At 60.5% G+C, this 16,713-nt stretch overlaps 1 protein-coding gene across 8 annotated transcripts in view; it reads left to right on the top strand.

Moving 5' to 3' along the window:
• The window catches only part of SRCIN1 (SRC kinase signaling inhibitor 1), a 64,344-nt gene that overhangs the window by 25,647 nt on the left and 21,984 nt on the right, over nt 1–16,713 (top strand). For 5 of the 8 annotated variants that reach the window (XM_059670805.1, XM_059670804.1, XM_059670806.1 and 2 more), the window contains exons 3-8: nt 2,139–2,237; nt 8,874–8,897; nt 12,922–13,117; nt 13,728–13,926; nt 14,392–14,485; nt 14,945–15,792. In XM_059670805.1, the coding sequence (XP_059526788.1) occupies nt 2,139–2,237; nt 8,874–8,897; nt 12,922–13,117; nt 13,728–13,926; nt 14,392–14,485; nt 14,945–15,792 (1,460 nt within the window). The remainder of the gene's footprint in view (nt 1–2,138; nt 2,238–8,873; nt 8,898–12,921; nt 13,118–13,727; nt 13,927–14,391; nt 14,486–14,944; nt 15,793–16,713) is intronic. The other 3 variants (XM_059670807.1, XM_059670803.1, XM_059670801.1) reach the window with 2 other exon arrangements.

The raw sequence follows: 16,713 nt of genomic DNA, 5'->3' as shown, positions 1-16,713 counted from the left end.
CTGCTGGGTGTGGCTGGGGAAGGGGAAGAGTGTCCCTACCCATCCTCACTGCAGGGGATAAGGTTGCATTGGCTCATTTCTGGTACCTCATCTGTCTCCTGATGTCAGCTCTAGTTCTGTCCGGCTTTTCTTTTACCAGCTCCAGAGTTGTCCTGGGAGCAGAGTTGTGATTGGAATAGGGGGAGTCACAGATGAGGGAGATGTGGTCCCCCTCTGTGGGTCCCCTCTGTGGGTCCCCTCTGTTTGCTCCGGCTTGGGAAGAGGAAGCAGGGGCATTTGTGATCTAGATGGGGTGGAGGGATGGTTAAACCTAAATATGAGGAGCACAGTCATTGGGAGAGGGTTTGGAGGAGGGGGGTCAGCTGGGCAGCCCTGGTCAGGGGAAGCTTCCTGGAGGAGGAGGTACCTAAACTAGGTGTAGACGGATGAAAAGGACTGATGAGGCATCCAGAAGGAGAAAGGTGTTTTATAAGGTGTTGGGGAGCAGAGGGGAGCATAGACTTGAGCAGAGCTGGATTGGGGACTGGCACAGAGCTCCACCTGGCTGGTGCAGGAGGCTGCGGGGCGGGGAGGGGCTCTGACTGGAAAAGTGGGGCCCGATGGTGGTAGCTAGAAGGGCTGTGGTTGTTTTTCAGGGTGAATAGGAGGGGACAAAAGGATGGCTGGAGGCAGGAGAAGGAGAGGAAGAAGAGTGTCATGGAGGACAAAGGGAAAAGATGGGGAGGGGGGTTGGAAAGAAGACTGAACAAGGCTTGTTTGCTGGCTTGGTCTAGAAGGCAAAGACGGAAAAACCTGGGTGACAGGGAGAGGTTGGTGCCTTGAGAGAATTGGGAGGGGAATTGGGGGGGGGCAGGAACAGAGAGAAGAGTTTGAGGAGCGGGTAGGGTGTTCACAGGATGTCTGTTAACCGCTGTGCACAGCTCAAGGCTCCGAAGGGCCCACAGCTTCAGGAGCAGGGCTGAGCACGACCGAGTCAGAATGGAAGTGGGACCTGGCGCATAGCCTGGCCACCAAGGCAGGATGGAGCCTGAGAGTGAAGAGGCCATGGCAGTTGGGGAAGGGCGGCCAGGAAGAGTTCTGCACCTGAGGGAGAGGAGACAGGCCCAGCAGGAGGGCCCCCTGCACTTCCGAGGTCAGGAGGGATGGAGAGAGAAATGGCTATTGGGACCGGCCAGGATACTTGGGTTCAGAGGGGACTGAGAGCTCATGTCTTGAGGTGTGGTGAGCTCATGGCCAGTTTCAGAGCAGATGGGAGGTGGTGAAGGGACAGGATCCTTGGCTGCAGACCTGACGGCCAAGGTGGTGGCCACAAGGGGCAGCAGGCCTGTGAGAGAAGATGTGGGTGAGTTTGAGGGCCTCGTCCGTGTCTGGCATGTTCTTTGGCAGTGAGGAGGCATCCAGTAAACACGTAGGAAATGAATCAAAGCCCAGCCATTCACTCTCAAATTCATTCCTTTATTCATCAACTCATTCATTCCCTCCCCGAGTGTAAGTGGGTGGGACCTGCCGCCGGTTCGCTGGCCATGGAGTGCTCAGTGCCTCCAAGGCGTGCTGGCTCAGTCAATATTTGTGGAATGAATGAAGATGGGAGAATTTGAAGATGCGGAGGGGGAGAGGGCCATGGGAATCAGAAGGGGATGGGCTTTGAGCCTTAGGTGTGGTGTGGCCTTGAGGTGGGAAGAGAGTCGATCCCTCTGAGAAGGCTGGGGAGAAAGCCGGGGCAGGGAAGGAGGCACAGTGGGTGCTGGGCGCTGGGCGCTGGGCGAGGCCCCCTGCCCATGGTTCTCATCTCTGTGAGGTAGGAAGTGACACCCTCAGTGAGGAGGGAATGAGAACTGGAGGAGGGGCGACGTGGGGAGCAGCTCCCTGGCAGAGTGTGCGAGGAGGCGGTCGAGAAGTGAAGAGAAGGACCTCAGGAGTAGCTTCTCCCCTGGCCTAGAGAGCCCCTCCTCTGACAGGAGGGAGACGTGCAGAAACAGACCAAGGGCTCTTAGAGACCCGCCTCCCCTCCGGAAGGGACTAGTCATGCTGCAGGGGCCCTCTGCCGGGGAGAGAACGCCCCTTTCTGCCCCGTCACAGCCCCCCAGCGGCTCCTGCCCGCTCCCCCTAATGGGGTGTCCCCCCCTTCGCACACACAGGTTGGCGGCTGGACCGTGGACCCCGTGTGCCTTCTCAGCTCCCTCTGCTCCCACCTCCATGGCGACTCCGCCCCCTCCGGGGCTGGCCAGCCGGCCCAGGTGAGTCACCCGCCTCCACCCCAACCCCAAACCCATGGCGGAGTTTGGCTTTGGGGAGGATTTTTTTTTGGAGGGGGGCTACCCAGGAGTTTTATTTTGCATCCTTTTCTCTTAGGCAGGACTCTCCCGTTTTCAGGAGATTCTTATGCCCTGTTCTCTCCCCGCTGGTTGCCTAATTCCTATCACCTCCCTCTCCAGACCCGTGCCAAGGTTTGGCTTTGGGGAAGGAATTTTTTGAGGGGGAATACTCAGGTTTTGGAAACATTTTTGTGTTCTTTTCTTCTTCAAACAGGAGTCCCTCCCCCAGGAGTTTTATGCCCTGAATGTAATTCCCACCGACTGCAGGTCATCTCGTTCCCCTCCCCCCCCACCCCCTTCCATCTCTGAGCAGACCCACCCTTCCCTGATGTCTTATCATCAGGGAGTTCTTCATGGTGTCTCTCTCCCACCCTTCTTGCTACGTTCAAGGCTTAGTTTCAAAATTTGAAGAGGATGTTGGCATCTGGGCATTTGTCCTTAAGTGGTTTCCTGCTTCTCCATCAGGCCTGTTTCCCTGATGGGAAGATGGATCTTACCTTAGACAGGGGCACACGTAGGCAGGCGTGGGCTCTCAGCTCAGGCCAGAACACGGCTATGGGAGAAAGCTAGGCATCTGAGGGCCAACGGGGAGGAGGGCGTCAGGGAGTCCGAGTTGCCAGGAGGAAGGGCAGCCCGGAGGGGCTTTGACTTGGCGTTCAGCTTTAGGCGGCAGAGGAGGTGTAGAGGCAGGGGACCCAACGGGTCGCTCACACACCTGGCTCCTCTGGGGGAGGGGCAGCAAGCCTGGACTTTGGTAAGAATTAGAAGAAAAAATGTGACAGCTTAGGGAAGGAGGAGGCTCCGGAGCACCGTCGGTTTAGCCGAGTGAACTCAAGTCTAGCAACAGGTTGGCATGTCTTGGCATCACTCACAGGGCATTCAGCCCACTTCCCTTCCCGGCATCCTGCCCCATCTTGACTGAACTTCGGGGAACAAAGATGTGTCTGCCCCCAAGACTGAATGGCAAGTGGGACAGGCTTGTCCTGCGTGGCCAAGTGCACGTGGCGGCCAAAATGGGGCTGGAACAGGGATGGTGATGAGGCAGCGGACACAGGCTGTGCCTGGGGCATGCAGAGGCCTCCCTAGATGGCGTGTCTTGGGTTAGATGGGGGTGGGGTGATGGCGAGGAGTGAGGTTGGGCTTGGTGAGCTCAGCTGTCCCAAGATGAGGGGTTCTAGGCCTGCCAGCCTCTGCCTCTGACGGAGGCAGGAGAGCTTGAAGGGACCTCGCCCCAGACCTTGGAGTCGCTGAGAGAAGTGGCTGTGCCCACGATGTTGTCATCACTTGATATTTAGTGCGCATCGGAGGCTGCAGTCCCCATGGCTGAGTCGGAGGCTCCTTTTGTGAAGCGCAGGACCAGAGTTCAGCAAATGCCAGTCCCACAGCCGAGCAGGATCAGAAACCATTAAGGCAGCAGGCATCCTAGGCCTCCCAGACTTGGCTGGGAATTGAGTCCTGGTGGAACCAAAGGCCGCGGTGCAAGCGCACTGGGGGGAGAGGCTGTGAGCTCACTGGTGGCGGGTCAGGGGGCAGGACATTCTCCGCCCCCCCTGCCCAGACCTGTGGGGGTGGGGTGGGGGCCTGGCGAGGACCCTGGGGCCCGGGCCGAGGCGAGATTCAAACCACAGCCCCGCCCCCGCTTCCACCGGGCTGGCCGACCTCCCTCCCCCTCCTGCAACCCGAGTCCCGGGCGGCGGGCCGGAGTATCGGGTGACCGCAGCGCAGCCACTACCCTCCGCGGCTCCGCGGCTCCTCGGCGGGGCTGCGCCCGCGGGGCCGCGCGGGGAGGGGGCCGGGGAGGATGTGCGCGGCCGCGCGCCGCGCCGCGCCAGGTGGAGTCGTGGTTACCGAGGCGACCGGGGCCCGGGCCCGCTCCGCGGCGGCGGCTCTCGCATTGCAGCAAAGGGCACCGGCGGCGGCGGCGGCTGCGGAGGTGGCCGGGGGAGGGGAGAGCCCGGGCGGGTGGGAGCAGGGGCCGCCCTCCCTCCCCCGCCCGACGCGGAACCTGGGGCCGGGGGCCCCGGCGCAGGCACCTGTGGCCGCAGGTAAGGGGAGCGGAGCGGCTGCGGGTGTCGGGGTCGCCGCCTCGGGCAATGCGGGGAGCGGGGACACGGAGATGGGGGGGGGGCGCGCTCCGAGGCGGCGAGGCGCCGTCGGGGGTGGGGTTGCGGAGGCCGTTGCGGTTCCAGCTCCCTGAGAAACGCCCCCTTCCCTCCCCCACCGGGTTTACAGCCTTCGGCGTGGGCCGGGCCCCCACCCCGAAATGCCGTGGGCGCCCCCTCCCCCAACCTCGGAAAGTCATGACCTTCCGGGGGTGCACCTCGCCCCCGGCGCAGGTCCCACAGCAGCCTCCCTCCCCGCCCCCCCCCCTGCACACACACACACACACACACACACACACACACACACTCTGCAGGGAATGGCTGGGAAATGAGTGTCAGGGGGCGCACCGAGGGGAGGGTCGTGCATGTGCGCGGCGGTGGGAGGTGGTGCCCGCAGGGCGCGCGCGTTCTGTGGCCCAGCCGAGGGGTCGGTGTTGACGCGGACGGTGCTCCCAGGAGTTGAGAGGTGGGTGTGTGCGCCGGTGCAGCGAGCCAGGGAGTGAGGAGCCGGGGTGAGACCTACTGGTTGTCCGCCCTGCCCTCCCTTGAGGATGCGTTGTAGGGGCTCGAGGTCAAGGAGGGGTCAGGCACTCACCTAGCAGACAGGGGGCATCTGCCCAGGGGCGGGGCAAGACCTCAGCCTCTGGCTGGGCTCAGGCTCCCCGCGGAGAGGGGAGCAGCTGCCAGGGACAGGAAGAACCCCACTAAGGACCCCAGGGCGGGGGAGGGAGGGAGTTAACTCCCCCTCCCCCAGAGGGAAGAAGCTGTTTTCTCTTCTCTCTGGGGAGTTTGAGGACTCCCTGGCCTTGCTCCCTTGGGTCCTGGAGCAGCTCCCCTCCCCCGTTTCTGAAAGCCTTTTCCCTAGAGAGAGATGGAGGGCTTCTGCGTTACCCTCTGATAACAGCTGACAGCTTCCTGGCGCCTGGAAGAGTCTTTGCTACTCTGTTAGCCATGGTAGGGTCTCCCTACTCAACCTGTTATTTTGCCCTCTCACTGTCTGCTGGGAGGGAGACCCCTCCCTGACTAGAGGTATTGGAGGTTTGGGCTTGGGCTGGGGGTCCCACCTCTCCTGGGCCCTCCCTGTCCTCTGCCCTCCTTCCAGGAGGTTTGTGCTGGGAAATCTCTAGAGCAGTGGTTCTCAACCTTCCTAATGCCTCGACCCTTTAATACAGCTCCTCATGTTGGGGTGACCCCCAATTTCATTGTTACAAATTGAACATAATTAAAGGATAGTGATTAATCACAAAAACAATATGTAATTATATATGTGTTTTCCGATGGTCTTAGGCGGCCCCTGTGAAAGGGTCGTTCGACCCCCAAAGAGGTCGTGACCCACAGGTTGAGAACCGCTGCCCTAGGGAATGGCCCAGAGGCTGAGCAGTGCCGGGTCCCAGGAGATGGAGGGAGTGGTGCCGGATGAGAGTGATCAGAGACACACCCCCCTCCCATGGGCTGGTCCCATTCTCCTGGCATTAATTCATAGTCAAATATCTGTTGAGGGTCTGCTATATCCCAGGCACTGTGATGGGCACAGCAGGAGCAACAGACAACCAGGAAGAGGGTGAGGAGGTAAAGGGTGCTGGAGGCTGGATGGGGAGCCCCGCTTTAGTGAACAGGGGAGGAGCCCTCTGCTCCGTCACCCACGGCTGTCCCACGGGTGTCACACCCTGGGAAGAGACAGAGCATCCCCAAGGACCTCCCCTAAGTTCCCCCTCCGAGGACCCTGAGTTGCCGGGAGACCGTCTCATTCCTGATGGGGCCAACGTGGAAGAGGCTCGTTCCTCCCACTTTGCAGAGGAGGATGGGCAGGATCCACTCCGCGTGCTCTACAGGCAGAGCCCAAAGCCCGGGACGGTGGTGGTAGCCTCACTCCAAGTTCGCCAAGCACCAGCACAGCAACCCTCCCATCTCTACCCTCTAGTGGGACTTTTCCTGTGGCACCGATGCCCTCAGTCCTTTCCCCGGCCCCAGCTTGTAACCACTCTCTTGCAGGTCTGCCTGCCCCATGGATGTGCCTAGTCTTGGGACCCCGAGGTAGGCCCGTGTTGAGGGCACAGCCAGTGTGGCTGTGGACAGGCCCCATCCCTGTCACCCCTGAGAAGCATGAGGTGGGCCCGGCCATCTGCACACGCCGAATTGGCTGTGTTGACATTGGGGGCTGGATGGAGGGGGCCATCTTCTGCCTCTTTTGAATCAGGAGTGCACCCACCTGACACATTATGTTTGGGATCATGGGCATGGGACAGTGGCTGAGGTGGCCAGAGACCCCTGACCTCGCTATTGGGGGTGGTGGTGGGAGGAGGGATGAGACTCCCTCTGTATGTGTGGGTACTGCTTCCTGTGTTTCTGCATCTGGCGTGTGTCTGTATTCATACGTGAGTGGGCTCTGTGACCCTGGCGGGGACATTGGGGTGGGGGGTGTGAATGGTGCCGGTGCCTCTGTTTGTGACTGGAGTGTGTGTGAGCAAGTCAGGGTCCTGTGGGAGTGTACCCGTTTGTGAATGAGTGGGGGTGGTGTACGAACAGATAGCCCTGCCTCTGAGTTTGCTTGTTTCCGGGGTTGTTTCTGACCGGGGGGATGCGCGTGTCTTTTGGGGGTTGTTTTGTTGCTCTGGTTGTGCTTGCAGTGATGTCCTTCTCGAGTCTGTGCAAGGGCTCAGCGTGGGGCCTGCGTGTTGCCGGGCGCTGTGGGGGGCCCTGTGTGCTCAGGGTAATGGTGGCGGTGGACGAGGGACAGCAGCCTTCTCTGCAGAGCCGTCCATCATCCCTGGGGCTGCAGACATGACTCTCATCATAAACCTTCCTATGCCCTCTGCCTGGCTCTGCTGGCCCCCACGTGTCCACTCTCTCTGCTACCCCTCCCCTTCCCAAGGCCACAGGCGGCTGTGGCAAGAGCCTGTCACTCCAGCCCCGCACCTCCCCTCAGCACCTGTGGGCATCCCCTGGCACCGATGGGGGTGGCATGTGTCCATAGATTGTTCCAGGCACTGGCTAGGGCACAGACTTCATTGTCCCCCTCCCCTGCCTGCAATGTTACTATTTTTTGCATCTCTGGGAGCCAATGACAAAAGGAGAGCTGGGGATTGTGGCTCAGATGGGGGTAGATGGGGGTGGCCCTGGAGAGTGAACCTCATTATCCCACCCACACCCTAAAGGTCTGACTCAGGGCAAGCCTCCATTCCAGCAAGGCCCCTCCACGCAGCCCCTGACCAACTCCTCTTTGTCTTGAAAGCGTTCAGATGGCCCAGGATGCCCTAATGTTGTTTTCTTCTCCCACTGGGGGCCCGCAGTGTCCCTCCTCTCTGCCAGGGGCTCTGAGGCTTGGGGAATCTTGTTTGCTGGTGCCAGGCACCCCAGGGCCAGGCCATCTGCTGCCTCTTGTCTTCCTGCTGAGGCTGGCACCGGCCAGCAGGGTGCCTTCAGCTTTGCCAAGAACCAGCCAGGCCCCCGGCCACGCCTTCCTGTCCTCAGCAATCTGAAGGGGCCTTCTGGCCTCCGGGGAAGGCAGGGCGACCCCAGGTTATTGTGAATGAGGAGGAATCTGAGCCTCCATCCCTTTTAGAGGCTCAAGGAGCCTCCTCTTTCATCTATCCGGCCACAGGGATTGCCCCTGCTCCCACTGACCCCAACTCCCTCTGTTGCCCGTGCCTCCCACCCATTGCCCAGGGCTGTACGGTGACTGGCATCTGTCCACCTTCCTCTAGAATCCAGGTCTATCATGTTGACAGGCCTCCCTCCACTACCTGCCCCATCAGCCCTCCTGGGGTCCACTTCTGACCTCACTGTGCTTCACTCAGATGCCTTTGTGCATCCAACCTGCTAAATCTACATAATTTGGCTCAGCATTTAAGCCCACTCATCCGGCCCCAGCCCCCTCTTTGTAGCCTAATCTGCTACTTGCCCAGACCCTGTGCCTCAGCCAGCCTGGACAGTGGACTATTCCCTCAACACACCCTCCTCTTGCCTGGCCCAGGGCACTTGCCCACGCTGTCCCCTCTGCTCAGCATGCCTTTGTCCAATCTGAGCTACTCATTTTTCAAGACCTAGTTTAAATGCCACCTCCTCCGGGAAGTTTTCCCTGGCCTGGCACAACCAGCTGCCACTTCGTTGATCCTGCAGCTCCAGTTCATCTCTGTCAGGGTCTCCTGGGTTCCCTGTGCCACGGCCATCGGCGCCTTTTCCCCATCTGTACCTCTCTGAGGTCAGTTACTGTGACGAGAGTGCGCGGCTTGTAAACAGTCGGAGGGGTTCTCCCCTCCCCACTGGCAGGCCCGGAGCCGGCCTGGGTCTCAGTAGAGAATGGGATGTACCCAGGCATAGCTTCCTCCCTGCTCCTGGGAGGGTTGAGGGCCCCTGTCCCAGGGCTGAGTGCTGAGCTCCAAAGGTCTCTAACCCACCCCTGCGCCCTCTCCCCTCCCAACCCCATCATAACCATCTCTTCTCTTATTTCCATCAGCAGCCAAACTACTGGAGTTTCAAGGTCAGTGTGTGGTGCTCCCGCTTCCATGACAACTGCATGTGCCCTCCCCCCCCCTCCCTGCACACGCTTTGCGCAGGGGTGTGCGACTGCACGGGACCTTCTGGTGCGGGCGGAGGGCTTTGGGGTGCAGGCTGTGGCTGCTGCTTTGAGGGACTCTGGGTTCACCTGCCAGGGGCTGGTGGATCCAGTGCTGGAATTTGGGCCACCCCTGAGGGCGATCTGAGTGGGGATTCCCAGGCCAGGCCTGCTGGTTCTGAGGCTGGGCCTGGATCCCGTCATCTTGTGGAGGGGCCTGTTCTCTGAACTCAGATCCTGAAACCCCATCTTCCAGGGAGGCCTGTGACTATGATGGGCCCCTCATCCTGTTCTTACTTCCCACGATGGGGAGCTGGTCAGTGCCAGGCAAGAGACTCACAGTCCTACACCCCCAAACCTGTTGCCCACGTGGAGGGCTGAGCTCAGGGCTGGGTGCCTTCCTGCCTCCTCAGGAGAGACTGGGCTGTCAAAAGCCGAGGAGCTGTCTGCCCCTCCAAGGGCATCCTGCAGCCCTGGGAGAGCCCCTTTGGGTGCCTCTGCCATCTTTCCTGGCACCCAGGCCCAGAGCTGAACCAAGTTAGACTGAGGCTTGTGTCCTAGTCTCCAGCCCCTCAAGTCCTAAGCATCATGACAGGGTGGGAAGTATCCTTCCCAGACTCCCCAGTGCCGTCTTGCTCCAAGCATCTTGTTGGCATGCATTCTCCCAGAGAGAAGACGTCCTTGAATTAGAGAATCGTGGAATAGAACCATGGCGGCAGTCATGGCCTTTCTGGAGGGGACGGTAGCGTGTAGCGGTTTAATCCGAAGGCCAGACCACCTGGTGGTGAATTCCAGTTTGCTACTACCTAGCTAGGTGACCTGAGGCAAGTTACCTAATCCCCTGGGCCTCGGTTTCTCCTCTGTAAAATGGCACAACAACATCTGCATCATAGAGCTGTTGTGCAGAGAGAAGGAATGAGATACTGCATGTCACAGGCACAGTGCCTGGCTCAGAGGGAGCCCTACATGGTCGCTCACCTCGTTCTCTATTAGAATCATGGACGCTGCTTGATTCCCAAATCAGAATCACATTGGAAACTTGTAAAAAAAAATCTTGAACCCCAGGCCCCAACCCTCAGAGATTCTGATTCAGTGAATGCGGGGACCTCAAAAGTGTTTTTAAAAAGTTCCCAAATGGGGCCCTGGCCGGATAGCTCAGTTGGTTAGAGCGTCGTCTCAATATGCCGAGGTACATACAAGAATCCACCAATGAATGCATAAATAAGTGGATCTCTCTCTTCTCTCTCTCTCTCTCTCTCTCTCACTCACTCAAGTCAATAAGCAGCCCAGTTGGCGTGGCTCAGTGGTTGAGCATGGTTGAGCGTCTACCTATGAACCAGGAGGTCAGGGCATATACCCAGAGTGTGGGCTTGATCCTCAGTGTGGGTGGGGGGTGGGTACAGGGGGCAGCTGATCAATGACTCTCTCTCATCATTGATGTTTCTATCTCCCTCTCCCTTCTCTCTGAAACCAATAAAAAATATATATATATTTTAAAAATTAGTAAGAAAAAGAAAGTTCCCAAATGACTGCCCCAGTCTGGAGAGTGTTCGGGAACCTCAGATCCTAGTCTGACGGCCTCACTCAAGGTTCCCCCCACCTGACCTCAGACCAGGAGCCATGGGCTCCCCGGAACATCTCCGGTGACAGGTGCTCACTGCTTCCCACCGCAGCCCCTTTCCTGCCTTTGGGAGGCTCTCTTGAATTCCTGCTTGGCTTTCTTGCCATCTCCCTCTTTTCTCTGCCCTGTTCTCACCCTAGGGATGGAGAGAAGTGCAAACAGGCTTTCTCTCTTCTCAAGAGGGTTTTCTACAAGGGCTGTGAGACTAGAAAGGTGCCCCTGGGGCCGGGATGGAGAGAGGAACTGGTGGGGCAGGGAATGTGGGCATCTCTTTCCCAGGCTCCCCTGGGCAGGGTCCTGCCTTCTCAGGAGCCAGTGGTCTCTAGGATCCCCTTCATTCTAGCTCCTGTTCCATCTTCTTACTGGCACCTCACTAGTGCCCCCCCCCCCCCAAGCCACCGTGGCCATCCCTTGTTCTTCATCCCTGCTAGCTGCTCATTCCGCCTGAACTCTGTAGCCCCTCATCCACACCAGCCTGGCAACCACTGAACTTGCAGTTGCCTGGCAACCTCATGACCACCAGACCAGACATGGTTCTCCACACTGCCTCAGGGCTGAGGTGAGAGAGAAGGGCACAGGCTGGCATTGGTGGTCAGCCCAGATCAGTCTTGGCGCAGGCATCCCTCCCCCCCGCCCAGTTCCTACACTGCCTTCCTCCTCCCCAGACCCATGCCCACTCACTGGGTAAGGCATTGTACTTGAGGCCCCCTGAGGCCTCCATATTTGTCCTTCTACATCCCCGGAGCCCTTGAGGCCACTTTGGGGACAGCTGGGCACATTGCCCATCAGAGGAAGATGCTCTCTCGTTTCAAGAGTGCTAATCCAATTGGAACATTAAATTGAGTTAATACGAAGATGGAGATTAATTAGGGGTTAATCAGGATTTGGGGAAGAAGAGGGCTGGGGAGGAGAATAAATGATTCCTTTTTAGAGGTACTTTTACTGTGTGTTTTTTTTTAAATTATAAAAATGATTATTCTGATTGTGCAAAATTCACCCAGCAGAAAAGGTACAAAGTAAAAAGCGACTGCTCACTTTGGCAGCACAGGTACTCAAATTGTGAATGGCACGGAGAAGGTTAGCACAAGGATGGCACGAAAACTTGTCACAGGGAAAGCTGTCTCAACCCCGAGATAACCAGTGTCAATCGTTTTGAGTGGTTTTTGTTTAAAATGGGCCATTGATTTTATGGAAAAATAGAATTGGGCAAAATGATTTTTTCCTGAGAATATATGTATATATAGCACATATATGTATATCATGCAACGTAACATGGGATGGTGTAGATCTGATTCATTACCTTTCTCCCTTAAATAAATGAGTTTCTGACGACGACCAGGCTTGAGGGGAGGGGCTGAGGCAGAATGGCAGGAGCTGTGGTTGAGTGACAGCCCTAAAAGCAGGTTCTTTACGTGCCATAGAAATCAGGGTGACTCGTTCCCCACAGAGAGTAATCAGACTGGTCTGGGAAGGGAATGGGCCCTGGGTGACACCCTTCCCCAGCCCCGGCCAGACCTTACCTTCAGCTGTAGCTTTGGGACAAGAGGCTGCTGTGCTGGGTTCCAGGGGAGGTGTTTGGGGAAGGCTAGCTGGTTGGCTGTGTGGCAGCATGTGCCTTGCAGGGTGGGGCTGAGGCCTAGCACTTATGCCATGTATGTGCGTGGATCACACAGGCTTAGCATGTACACTGCATGTAATAGGCAGGTCATCTGTTTGAAACTGGGGTCCGACTGGCTCTGGGGGGCTGGGACGGTTTTCCCAGTAAACCCGTGGACATTGTGCACAGCTCAGTGAGGGCCCATGCCCCAACCCCCCGGAGCTGGGATCCTGGGGTCCCTAGCTCTCTGTGCTTTCTCCTTGGGCCCTGCCTCCTGCCCCAACCCAACTCTCTGAACTCCACAAAGGATAAATTCGCCGCTCACCAACCCGCCGCTTAGCTTAATTAATGTCTGGAACTAATGCCCCAATTTGCTCAACGATTCTGCTGCTCACTCACCTCGGTGACAAATTTGTGTTGTTGTTCTCTGGAAGCTTAAAATAGCAGGCGTGCCCATGGCTCCTGCTCCGGCTTCTTGTGTGGCTTCCCAGGGTGCCGAGTCCTTGGCCCCGTCCTTCCCTGCTGGGTGTCCCAGGGAGGCCCAGGCCCCAGGAGGCGGGGAACTCTCCTGCAGCCACACAGCCAAGTCTGGGATCCAGGAGACCTTCCTGTGCGTGTCTGTCGCTGGCAGGGGCTGGGGGGGTGGGGGGGAGGTGCCCGCACCTGGATGGGGGCAGTGGGCAGAGCGAAGGGCTCTCGCTCCATTCCTCTCACCCGCCTTGCCCCTCCAGACCCGCAGCTCACGCCACACTCAGGGAGCCCAGCCAGGGCTGGCAGACCAGGCAGCCAAGCTGTCCTACGCCTCAGCTGAGTCGCTGGAGACCATGTCGGAGGCCGAGCTGCCTCTGGGCTTCAGTAGGATGAACCGCTTCCGACAGAGCCTGCCCCTCTCCCGATCTGCCAGCCAGAGCAAGCTGCGCTCACCAGGTACCGCCTGCCGGCCATCCTCCTCCGGCCCGTGGCTCCTCCCTCTGCTCCACTCGCCCTGTAGCCCTCTTCTTCTCCTGGGCCATCCATCTCTCTCCAACCACCTTCCTAGAAGCCTCTGCCTCCCTTCCCAGCCTCTCCACCCCAGCGATCTCCTCCCCTCAGAGCCTCTCCCTCCTTGTTTCCTCTTCCCAGCCCTCTTCCAGCTCTCTCCTCTCACCTCTGCATCATCTCCCCCCCCTCAGCATCCCCTGCCCCCCCTCCTTTAGCCCTCTCACTCGCCCTCTTCAGCAGCCCCCCTTCATACTCTCCCTTCTCACCCCTCTCCCCATCAGCAACGACTCTCCCCAGTTTCTGTCCCACCTGCTCTCGCCCCCAATTCCATTTCCTTCTCTAGGCTGCAAGCTGCCTGGGGTCAAGGAGGTGCCCGGGGAGGCCCGCAGCATGAGGAGCGCCTGGGTGCACCTGCACCCCGGGGTGGGGGCGGGGGCGGGGGCGGGTCTCAGGCCCTGCCTCTGCGGGACCGGCGTGGCCCCCGAAGGCCCCCCTCGCTCTCCGGGCGGGCGGCGTGGAGGCGGTGGCGGCCGCACTAACAGCGTCTCCTTCGCAGGGGTGCTCTTCTTGCAGTTCGGGGAAGAGACTCGGCGCGTGCACATCACGCATGAAGTCAGCAGCCTGGACACGCTGCACGCGCTCATCGCGCACATGTTCCCGCAGAAGCTCACCATGGGCATGCTCAAGTCGCCCAACACCGCCATCCTCATCAAAGACGAGGCCCGCAACGTCTTCTACGAGCTGGAGGACGTCCGGTGGGCGTGGCCCCGGCGGGGGCGGGGGTGGGGTGGGGTGGGGAGAATGGGTGGGCCTCCCGGTACTTCTCGGTGGCGGGCTTGACTTCGAAGGCCATTCCTTAGCCAGCAGGGGGCTAAGCCGGGGACCGACCCAGCGCCAGCCCTTTGGCTCTCCGCTCTGCCCCTTCCCCGGTGTCTCAGGCCCACCTCCTCCCCTCGGAATCCCCTGTGCGCTCCCCCAGCCTTGAGCTAACCTGACACGGGCTGTGAGCCCCAGGAGGTGACGGGAGGGAGGCTGCTGGGTGTGTGTGTGGGGGGGGGGGGGTGGCAGGTAGCGTGAGGCAAACGAGCCACTGAGCCAGGGGTTAGGAAGGGGTTGGGCTCCTGGCCCCTCTCGCCAGCCCCCTCCCCTCTCCCTGGAGTAGCCGCCCCTCCTCCACGCAGAGCTGGGGGATGGTGACTTGTGATCCTCCTGCCCTCCAGGGACATCCAGGACCGCAGTATTATCAAGATCTATAGGAAGGAGCCGCTCTACGCCGCCTTCCCCGGCTCACACCTCACCAACGGGGACCTCCGGGTACGGCTGGGGGTGCCCAGGGCATGGGAGGGGCTGGGCAGATGGGGTCCAGGAGCTCAATCCCTTGTCATCAGGGACCAGGGCCAGCTTTGGAGAAAGGAGCATAGAGACGGAAGCAGAGGGGCCTCCATTAGTTGTGGGGTCATGTGGGGGTCTCTCCTCTCCCCGGTTCCTGCCCCCCCCCCCCCCGCATCCGCTCAGGATTTCGCCAGCAGGCCTCCAGCTATCCTAGGCGACCCTTCCAGGAACCACTCCTTCCCGCTGGGCCTCCCCACCCCTCACCCTAGGGCTGCGGGTGGTCCCGTCGGGTGCCACTTCTCCCTCCATCTGGGAGCTGGGGAGGGAGAGAACAGAAGGGACTTCCCAAGAGTCGCGGGGGGGGGGGGGAGATACCGGCTCCCCAAGCAAGGACCCCCTGCGTGACCAGCCCCGTGGGGTCCCGGACTGTCTTCCGCACAGAGAGAGATGGTGTACGCGTCCAGGGAGTCGTCCCCCACGCGGCGCCTCAACAACCTGTCGCCCGCGCCGCACCTGGCCTCTGGCTCGCCGCCGCCCGGGCTGCCGTCGGGGCTGCCGTCGGGCTCCCCGTCGCGCTCGCGCCTCTCGTACGCCGGGGGGCGCCCGCCCTCCTACGCGGGCAGCCCGGTGCACCACGCGGCGGAGCGGCTGGGAGGCGCCCCCGCCGCCCAGGGCGTCAGCCCCAGCCCCAGCGCCATCCTGGAGCGGCGAGACGTGAAGCCGGACGAGGACCTGGCGAGCAAGGCGGGGGGCATGATGCTGGTGAAGGGGGAGGGCCTCTACGCCGACCCCTACGGGCTGCTCCACGAGGGGCGCCTGAGCCTGGCCGCGGCCGCCGCCGACCCGTTCGCCTACCCGGGGGCCGGCGGCCTCTACAAGCGCGGCTCGGTGCGCTCGCTCAGCACCTACTCGGCCGCCGCGCTGCAGTCCGACCTGGAGGACTCCCTGTACAAGGCGGCGGGCGGACCCCTCTACGGCGACGGCTACGGCTTCCGCCTGCCGCCCTCGTCGCCGCAGAAGCTGAGCGACGTGGCCGCGCCCCCCGGAGGCCCCCCTCCGCCGCACAGCCCCTACTCGGGGCCGCCCAGCCGCGGCTCGCCCGTCCGCCAATCCTTCCGCAAAGACTCGGGCTCCTCCTCAGTCTTCGCGGAGAGCCCGGGAGGCAAGGCCCGCAGTGCCGGGGGCTCCTCGACGGCCGGAGTCCCCCCTCCCGAGCTCTTCCCCGGGCCCGGGGAGCGCCCGCTCGTTGGGTTCGGGCCGCCCGTGCCAGCGAAGGACACAGAGACCAGGTAAGGGAAGCTGGCGAGTCTCAGGCCGTGGGGGTGGTGGAGAGGGCACTGCAGCGTCTGTGGAGGGTGGCGCTCTGGACTCCGAGACCCTGGAGTCCTCTGTAGACCTGGGGTCGTGGGGGTGTCGCCGGAGTACCTTGTGGCAGGGAAGGAAGGCAATGGAGAGACGGACGGGCCACTTTCCTTCTGTCCACAAGCACTTAGGGGTGGACACGGGGCCCTAAGGCCTCCGGAGACCTGGGCTTGCATTCGTCCCCCAGCCGGTTTTCCTAACCCCCAAACCGAGGCTGCATCAGCTCTAATCGTTAGAGCCTTTCTTGCCCAAACAGAATGTGCAGCCCGGAGCTGTCCAGCACGGGGCCTGCTGAAGTTCACCAGGGGGGCGGTGCTGGTTAGAAGTAGGGGTGGGGAGGAGGTCCATTCAGTGAAGTGGCCTCCGATTGGGGGGAACTCGTGCTCATCACTCAGCTCCTTCCTAAGGATGCAGGGCTGGAGGAGGTGACGGGCACTGACCTGTCTGTCCCCCGCTGCCCCCGGGCAGTGCTGCTGGGAGGTGAGAAGTGATTTGCATTCACACAGCTCTCTTGTGGCCTGTGTGCCAGGCAGTGCACTGGACACTGTCAATGCCAAGTTGGGCAAACCCGGTTCTGCCCTGTTTAGTGGGCGAGATGCATTGAAAAATGCGTGCACTTCCCGTGGCAGGGTGTACAGGGATTCCTCAAGGCAGCTGGGGGCTCTGGGCTGGATTTAGAGAGGAGGACATTCCAGGCAAAGGGAGAACGCGTGGAGGCATTGAGAGGCAAGGGTGGGGCCCATTAGGGAGCCAGTGGTGAGAGATGAGACTGCGGAGGGAGGGGGTGACTGTCGGATGGAGACGGGCTTACCAATGTTATATGGGGATTGGGGGGGGGGCTTGATCCT

This window comes from Myotis daubentonii, chromosome 16 (genome assembly GCF_963259705.1).
Source record: "Myotis daubentonii chromosome 16, mMyoDau2.1, whole genome shotgun sequence".
NCBI lineage: Eukaryota > Metazoa > Chordata > Mammalia > Chiroptera > Vespertilionidae > Myotis > Myotis daubentonii.
Note: the sequence above shows the minus strand (reverse complement) of the source record. Positions and strands in the feature narration are given on the sequence as shown.